The sequence below is a fragment of the Adiantum capillus-veneris genome, chromosome 10, assembly GCF_014529385.1.
Source record: "Adiantum capillus-veneris isolate H3 chromosome 10, ASM1452938v2, whole genome shotgun sequence".
Taxonomy (NCBI): Eukaryota; Viridiplantae; Streptophyta; class Polypodiopsida; order Polypodiales; family Pteridaceae; genus Adiantum; species Adiantum capillus-veneris.
The window spans coordinates 154,864,563-154,873,601 of NC_140940.1; the positions used below are offsets into that span (position 1 = coordinate 154,864,563).

Genomic DNA, 9,039 nt, shown 5'->3' on the forward strand with positions numbered 1-9,039 from the left:
GACTTCAATCCATCTATCTGGTCCTTGTATGGTCAGTGTCAAGCCACCATAATCATATATGGACCCTGCACTTCTTGACCATGGCCTTCCCAACAGCATATTATAAGCACCCTGCACGTCCATTACAAGAAAACACATCTCAAATTTCTTTGAACCTACCCAAATTTGGAGATTCTCAATCAAACCATTGCCTTGCACAATTCTTTGATCTATCATTTGAATCTTGAATGGTGTAGGCTTCATCTCCATCAACCCCAGGTTTTTGTTTGATATGCTCACATAGAATGTTTATACTTGCACCCCCATTCAGAATGACTCCTGACAATGGCTCCCACTATTTCCTTACGTTGTAGTCAATCTGGATTATTCGTCCTTCATCATCCTTAATCTCAAACCAATCAATTGTCATTGCATATGAATCCTTCTTTCGTTGCTTTCTGATGAATTTTGCTACCTCTAGCAAAGTCTTCCTAATGCCATCCAACTCAATAGTTAGCTTCTGGATTCTTTTGCAAACCTTTTCATAGATTTTGTCGTGCTCATTTCCAAAACTACTATCTAAACTAGAGAACCTCCCTTATCGAAAATTATGCTCGTAGTGCCACGCTTGTGTTGGCTCTCCTCTGCCTCTTGGTTGATGGATCCTCTAATGGAAAATTAGATTGTTCTATCTGAGCATTTCGGTTTCAAGACCTCTATTATCAGCACTCTACTAATCAACCTTGACTTGCAAAACCTCATATTCTGAATTCTTCTTGCCACAAGTATTCTCTAGAAATTCAGCTATCTTTTCAAAAGTCCCTCATAACAAATTGTCGACCTTCCTGTCGTCTGGGCTACTGAAGCTCCTAGCAAAGCTTCTAGATAAACTTGGCCTCAGTGCACTCTGGTGCCTCTGGCTCCTTACACTCCAGATCCTCGATGATTTGAGAAGACAATACCCTCTACTCTTGCCACTCGTCCGGCTGCTTAGCTTTTCCTTTAGCCTTCTACCTCTCCAAGTGCTGGCTCTCCTCACTTTGCTTCAGCCAAGTGACTCGCTCTTCAGGGATTTCTTTGATGACAACTCCAAAGCTCCTAGTAATCACTCACAGGAGTACTAGCTCTGTCAGCTTCAAGTTTTTGATTGTCGAAACATTGATTCCACAAATGTAACAACTGAAATTCCTCCTTGTAAAATTAGTTCTACATCGTCCTCTACCAAAAAAGTTATGATATCCGGCGCTGCCAACCGTACGATTGGTATTGGCTCAATTATCACGTGTTTCAACCATAATCTCTTGCTTAACTAGCTCAAGATTAATCAATGGAATCAAGGACGCATCTTTCCTTCCTTAAAATGGTGTATGTTGATCTTGCAATTGTTCCATAATTGACCAAAAGCATTGCAATATGTGCAATGTGCACATTCATCAATTCAATGCTCGTGGGATTTACACCTTGTGCACTAGGTCTCTACTTTCCCAATCGAAGGTCAATCCTTGAGGTTTTAAATATTTGTTCGGACAGCTCTTCAATTTTCCACTTCCAAGCTCCTTTCTTCTTCGATCTAGATAATTCTTCAAGAAGAAGATTCATTGGAGCTTAGAATTGGATTTATCTTTCGGTCCTTCTCCTTCTTTACATGTTGCTCCAATTTCAAAGCACTCTAAACTCAATCAGTAAATTCCTCACCGGAGCTACATCCTTTAGAGCCTGAGGAAAATATTGTGCCCAATCATTTTGATCAATGTTTTTGAAGACAGTATGTTGCTCCGAAGCTTGGATCTAAACATCTGGATCATCCATTTTGCTAACTCTGAATGTGAGAAAAAGCTATCTTCACATCATTGGATCTTTCCTGGTATCTAGGTTTTTAATGATAATCAACTTCCCTCTCCCTACATCAATATTTCTCATGGTAATCTATTTCTCTCCTAACATCTAAGCTTGTCTAGATGGTCAGTTTCCTCCTCCAAAAACTCTGGAATGATTGATTGAAAATTTACAAATAATACAAAGACTCACATTGAGTGCTCCTAAACTTTCAATGGCTCTCAAATTGTAAGAGTTACAATACTAAAATCCCAAGAGTCAAGAGAGCCCAAACTGAGATGAATGGTACGAGGCAACATCAGCCACTCGTGGTAACTCCAGAAGGCCTCAACCTGTAAACAAGGGATTGATCCCACCATCTACACATATACAGCTGATTACATTGCTAGCGTCGTGATTGAACAGCTCAAGGTTTCATTTCATAGATTGGAGATTGAGTTGGACGAACATTCACAGAGAGCAAAGAACCTATAGGGTATCTAGAGATGGGATGGAGAACAAGACGCACTAAGAATGTAGGTGCAAAAAGTATGAGAGCATAGGACCTACAAACAACCTCTGTTTAACTCACACAAATTTCAAGAGACCAACGATATCACGTTATCTGCAATCAATTGAACCTTGGTTTTCAAGGCCTTGGGTTCAATCCCCCTTGATAGCATTGTGAAATGTTACCTCTATGCACTGTCCCCCAATACTACATGATGGATTGGCCAACCTTATCTGGCTAGGATGCTCCACCTCACGGTGTTGGGTGTATTAGTTGTGAATTCAAGTTGTAAATATCTCTCTTTATAAAAATAAAATAAAAATCAAAAGTAAAGGACCACTTGAGGAACACCGGTAATACATGAGACCCTACAAGAAGCAGCTCAGTACGAATACATACTTCAGTAGCACAATTTCACAGATTCAGATTTAAATGGATGTTTCGTGAGTAGACTCTTGCAATTGATCCATGTTCCACAGCAAAGAGAGTCTGCTAAAATGCACACTCTTTAGCCAAAACACTACCCTGCATTGCTTCTTCAGCTGCCTTGGTCATAATGAACCAATCAGCTCACCCCCAACGTAAGCCAACCTCAGGAAGTACAAAAAGTTGACCTCTTTGTTACAACACTTGCCATTCGGCTATTTACACTTGGCCATTTTCGACCGTACATAGGCAAGAAAATCAATGCATCATTTCCTTTGACACTTAGGCCAAGGCACGCTAGTTTGTCCAGTAAGAAGCCTCCACAACTTTGCAAGACAACAAAGATAATTAAGCATAATCGCCATTCCACATTTTAGTCCTTGTACTTCATAGAAGATTTCTCAAAACCAACTGTGGGGAATTGTTTAGCATACTCCTCCACACCGTGGCGAAGGGCCTTAATGTCAGACTGTATATTTGTGTCAGTCTCGATAGTTCCATTGAAGTCTTTCAGCTTAGTGCCTGGTAAAGTACACAAATTAAAAGAAAAAAGGTTGATAAGGAGAAACAGTCACATAGGTTGAGTGAAAACAATGTGCTGTTAGCTAACTTACCCTTGGTTGCCCCCTTAATTTTTAAGGCCAGCTGCACGGCCTTGTCAAAAAACTCAGCAACCTTCTCAAAATCTTCCTCGGTGAACCCTCTAGATGTGAGAGCAGGGGTCCCTGGCGAGGACAAAATGACATCTTTTTATGAGCGGTTTGACAAGGCAAAATATTGCAGACTGCTAACAAAGGGAGGTCTAGGAAAACAGAGAATACAATCATCCCCCCCTCCTTCCCCCGTTTTACTAAAATAAATCACAAAAGAAAGAAAAGCAAGACCAGTTTCTTATCAAGATGCAAATGAACGAATGCCAAAGACACTGTTAACCTAGGTACGCATATGTTTAAAAGACAATTGGAGCATTCAGCAGAGAAAGCAGCCCCAACTCGTCACATACCCATTCGGATTCCTCCAGGAACCATGGCAGACACATCTCCAGGTACCGTATTTTTGTTAGCAGCTATATGGCACAATTCCAAAACCCGCTCAACTCTAGAACCATCTATGCCCTGCAAGACAACAATTCTGCATGTTTGAGATTAGAGGTAATAATGGCGTATTCTTTTGGTCGCTACCCTCTGAAAAAATTGAATAAATTAAAAAATAATTTTAATTAGGCAGAAAACATCAGTTATGCTAGATGAAATTCGTCACTGTCACGAAAGAGTGTCAAACTATTTACAGACCAAACATGATACACGGGTGCTGAAGCTAAAGCCTAATAGCAAACACTAGCACATTAGTTATGCTAATGATAAAAACCCACTAAGCATAGTGATTCTGTAATATAAGAATCAATACATATTACACCTGTAAGTAGATCCAAAATAGATGTCCCAAACAAGTGCTCCATAGATAGTTTTGCTTTCTCACGGGTGATTGATGTTTCCATACAGGTGTGTAAGGCAGAGAAGGTGAATCCTCTCAAGTACATTTTCATAACTGCAAAAGATTCCCTCCAAGAAGCGAAGCACAGACACAACAATCTAAGCCCACAAGTGGTACTTACATAAAACCACAAGAGCATGCAATTTACCTTGGTCTTCAAGTTCACGAGTACCAAATGGTTTTCTGTTCCTCCAGAAACTAGATCGTAGCCCTTTGCCATCAAGACCTAAACAAAATAAATATAATTCAAATCAAAATCAAAATCCCAACGAAAACGAAATGCTCGAAGAGGAGAGTACACAGCTCCTACACTAGCAAAGCGGCTGCAATTACTCAGAACTTGCTCCTGATAAGATTTGAACTCTGGGGAGGCGGCCTACACTCACACATTGAAAATAAAATCAAATGAAAAAGCGAGATAGCAATAAATTGATTATCCCGGCAAAGCCTGATTTTGTAAACCACTAGGCTGAAATACATGACCACAGTCACACCTGTTTTAGAGCAACAGCAAGACCAGTGATAGTGTGGTTGTGAGGTCCTCCTTGCAGGCCAGGAAATACAGCAGCATTGATTTTGTCTTCATAATCATACATGACCTGTAAGAAACTATTAAGTTCACACAGTGGTTGCAATGTTCATCAATAGATAATGCAACACGGCTGAGTAGATATTAACACAAAATCCTTGAAGTCAGACAACCTCCTGCCCTTGCTTGTTGACTTCCTTGACTCCTTTCCTGAAGAAAATCATTGCACCCCGAGGACCCCGCAGTGATTTATGAGTAGTAGTTGTGACTACATCTGCATAGTCGAATGGACTGGGAACCACTCCAGCTGCAACCAGCCCACTGATATGTGCCATGTCTGCCAGTAAAATAGATTTCTGCTTGTCACACACCTGTCTTTCATAGCATGGGTGAAGGACATTATTGTTAGCTCGGTGAGAAAACAAATAGCCAACAGTAAGCAGTCTACCACTTTGAGAAGTAAAAAGTCAACACCTTTCGCATCCGAGCATAATCATAATGCCTAGAATAGGCACTTGCACCGGCAACGATAAGCTTTGGTCTGTAAAGAGCTGCTGATTTCTCCATCTACATGCCACAAATACACCAATTTTCCTTCTGAGCCATGTACTTCCAAAACAAGCATTCACAAAGGCATTGACATACCTGATCGTAGTCAATATAGCCTGTGGCCTCGTTCAGTCGGTATGGCATGGTCTCAAAGAAGATGGAAACTGCTGAAATCTTCTTTGTATCAGTCTGAAATACAACAGAAGAAATGGTTGTGTAAATATAGCTCATGAACCAAAAGGATTTTATTAAGAGACCAAATACGCATATAAGAGATACCAAGACGATGCTAATAAAACTTTTATCCCACCTGGTAACCATGAGAAAGATGGCCACCATGAGGCAGATCCAAGGCCATAATTCTTTCATGTGGCTTCAAAAGAGCGGTATAAACATGAAAATTGGCTGGAGATCCTGACAATGGCTGCACATTGACTGGAAAACAAAATAAAACAATAAGCTGGAGAGAGCAGCAAGCTGATTGTATCATAGGTGCGAATTCACTGAACAACAAACCTCCCCATTTTGACGGATCAAGACGAAATGCTTCTAGGGCACGCTTCTGACATAAAGACTCAGCCATGTCAATAAACCTGAACCATTTGCAGCAGGAAAATTTCACTTAATTGGATCATCAGTCCCAGGCAAAGATGGCTCTTAGTTCCAAGGGTAGACATACTCGTTTCCTCCATAATAGCGTGCACCCGGATAACCTTCACTGTACTTGTTGGTCATTACAGATCCAACTGCTTGCATAACAGAAAGAGATGTAAAATTCTCTGATGGAATCAACTCCAAACCCTGAAAATAAAAACATCCGGTTGAGTCTATTCCAGATTCATTGCCAGAACTCAAAGAAATGAAAGTTACCAAACAGACCTTCCACTGCCGGTTTTTCTCATGTTCGATGATGTCTGTAATTTCAGGGTCGATCTCTTCAAGGGAAGCATTCAGCTGCTTTGGCCACTACAAGATGCAGAATAAGAATTACATGAACTGCTAATATATGACATGTCATTTCAGGTAAACTGGGCAGCAAAGTGAAGTTGAAAAAAGAAGAGACGGGTGGGTTTTACATACTGAATCTGCACAATCTGAAAAGCAAAAACCGTTAAAAATACAATATGCACTTACTGTCACATGGGACTTGTCCTTCGAACTTTCAAAACGAGAGTAGGAATCTTCATTTGCCAGGGCTGACTGAAAGACAATTATCACATAATCCATAAGTTCCACGTTTGACCATAAACCTTTGCCTTTGCTAGCAATTTCAGTAACGATTACCATCGTGATTCTCAAAATGAAAGAGGCACAAAACAAAACAAAAACACAAGTAACCCAAGTGCAATTAATTTAAACATACAGGAGAAAAGCTGTTTCTGATTGTATTAAGTTGACCTGTTGGTTGCACGTGAATCAAGCCAAGAATACAAACTTGCTTTGCGTGCACAATAATTTTGATAATATTTGCAAACAATTTCGCCAATATGACAGATTATGTGCATGAACAGAACGTGTCTCTCTTCTCAATTAGAGGCAGTGCTGAGACGTTTCCTTTGGAGGCCAAGGGCGGACGAGAGAAGATATATACAAGACAGAGAAAAACAGGTGACATAATTATGGCAGGAATGCTCTCCGAATATCAGTGAGGATCTACCAGCAAGCATGAACGTTACGAATTTTAAATGGTAATGCGCATGCAACAATGGTGTTAAGCCACATACCGAGGAACGAGATGTTTGTGAAAGAGCATTCCATGCTACGTAACGGGCAGCTGGATGCAAACGGCGAAGAGCTGCAAGTGCCATTGCCATGACAACCGAGATGGGGAAACGGAATTAGAGATCCAACCCTAGCTCTTGCACAGAAACCTAACTCTTGCAATCAGCACGCTGAGCTCTTCAAGCGAGGGAAGGAAGGAAGCCGATGGGAGGAGTCGCTCGATTGGACACTTCGCGAATGTGCGTGTAGCAATGTATGTATGCTTGTGTATTTTTTTGAAACGGAGTGCTGCAGGCGAGGGGAGAAGATCAAGCTCGCGCACGGCCACAAAAAATGGTGGATGGGGTGTTGGTGAGAAGAGAGCCGATGTGAAGCCCGTCGCTGTAGCTTTTGTATTCCTTCGCCTCGTTATCCCTAGCTGTTGGCACCACACATTGCTGCTTTGTTGGCACTTCTACCATAGACCTACCCGATTCCAAACCCGATCGGACCCGAAAGATAGTGGCACTTATCTACAGAGCCAATCTTATTCTCAGACCCGTCGGGACTTGAGCACGCCACCGCACTCTTAGGGTGCGCAAATCATGCTTGGCCCACTGCCAACGGTGCATGCACCTGTCCACTAGAATTGCAGAGCCACCGGCAGCTGATCGTCGTCATCGGGATGGACTACCCCTGGTTCTAACGGTCAATGCCAGTGAAGCACCGTTTGCTTGGCAGGAGGGTCCTTCATTGGTTTGCACTTTTTTGCACTATGTCAGAGTGCTCTCTCTCTTCCTTTCTCTCGCTAGAACGCCTGCATGTGGTCGATAAGCAAGGATGGCCGTCGCGACGAAGAGCATTGAACTCTTCTTCACCGGATTGAGCGCATGTGCGCAAGCTATCTTTCTAATATCTCAAGAGCAGTGTTAGAAAAAAGGGAAAATTAGCAAAATACCCCCCTAATTTGTGGAAATTCCCAAAATACCCTTCAAATTTTAAAAATTCTCAATATACCCCTCATATTTTGTCATAAATTCCCAAAAATACCCTTCAAATTTTCCAAAATTCCCAAAATACCCCTGGTTGTGAGAGGAATTTTATCCAGAGATAAAAAAAATTATAGCTTTTCATAAGAAGACTGATTGTCTATCGATACAAGATACTAAAACTAGAATTTGAGCTGGTTATGTACGCTTTGGAGATGAATTGCTTCATTATTTTTAGACATAATTGTCTTTTTTGGGGAGGTAATTTGTGACAAATTACATGCTAAGCACTATAAAACGGATCTCCATTGTCACAAAAGAAAAAAGACTAGGAAATCGTAAACATTCCAGCTAAAATAGATACAAGGGTATTGTGGTGTGTGGCCGGACAGCCTAAGTGTGAACCCACTTGTAACTACCTCTCATGCATAATATAAAGAGCTGCTAGCGTGAGAGCTAGGAAGACTCATCTTGGCCTATTCCGGTGCACATCACATTGGTGGAGGAGGCGGGCAGAGCTTAGGTAGTTAGAAGCCTTTTCTTGAATTCTCTCCCAAATTAGCGATGCGGTAGTGATTCTCCTATCTACTGCAGATCGCACTGAGCCTTCGGGCGCACAGGCCTTCCCCACAGGTTGGTACCCTGGTCCTTCTCCTGTAGCCACATAGGCTTTTGCCTGTCTGTTTTCAGCCGCCTACGGACACCCCGGGTATTTTGAGCTACTTGCCGCCCTTGTTGGGCCCTCGACCCTATTGTGTACAGGGCCAGCCCCTATATTTCTCCCCTCACACACAGGCAGGTCCCATCTTAGGGCCCCTTGGTTCCTTGTGCTCTGAGCCCTTTTTCGCTTTTCCTCACCACCTTGAGTTCTTCTACAAGTTTCCCTCCTTGCCTGCACTTTGCACAACTGGTGCATTCCTTCGTAATAGTTCTATTGCTCCCTCATCCTATGCTCTCATCACACTGACTTCATTAACGTCATGCTAGCAGAGAAAGCAGCCAAGAGAGATAAGCAATTCAAAGAATTAAAAAAGCATGATCACAAA

General features: G+C 41.9%; 1 protein-coding gene across 1 annotated transcript; it reads right to left on the reverse strand.

Annotated features, from left to right (window-relative positions):
• Nucleotides 1-2,812: 2,812 nt before the first annotated feature.
• LOC147449908 (serine hydroxymethyltransferase 1, mitochondrial-like) lies at nt 2,813-7,451 on the reverse strand. The gene is made up of 15 exons (XM_086522254.1): nt 7,028-7,451; nt 6,438-6,503; nt 6,183-6,269; nt 5,983-6,104; nt 5,820-5,896; nt 5,614-5,738; nt 5,400-5,492; nt 5,229-5,321; nt 4,928-5,125; nt 4,720-4,824; nt 4,536-4,601; nt 4,374-4,451; nt 3,735-3,846; nt 3,346-3,456; nt 2,813-3,253 (listed from the first exon to the last, which is right to left on the reverse strand). Exons 1-15 carry the CDS (start codon nt 7,115-7,117, stop codon nt 3,105-3,107), a joined length of 1,572 nt encoding a protein of 523 aa, XP_086378380.1. The 5' UTR covers nt 7,118-7,451; the 3' UTR covers nt 2,813-3,104.
• Nucleotides 7,452-9,039: the final 1,588 nt, after the last annotated feature.

Coding starts and splice junctions, on each gene's coding strand:
- LOC147449908 (XM_086522254.1), bottom strand. CDS start 7,117: ATGGCAATGGCACTTGCAGCTCTTCGCCGTTTGCATCCAGCTGCCCGT. Junction 5,322..5,399: donor GCTATATTGACTACGATCAG/GTATGTCAATGC, acceptor TGTGGCATGTAG/ATGGAGAAATCAGCAGCTCT. Junction 3,254..3,345: donor AATTAAGGGGGCAACCAAGG/GTAAGTTAGCTA, acceptor GTACTTTACCAG/GCACTAAGCTGAAAGACTTC.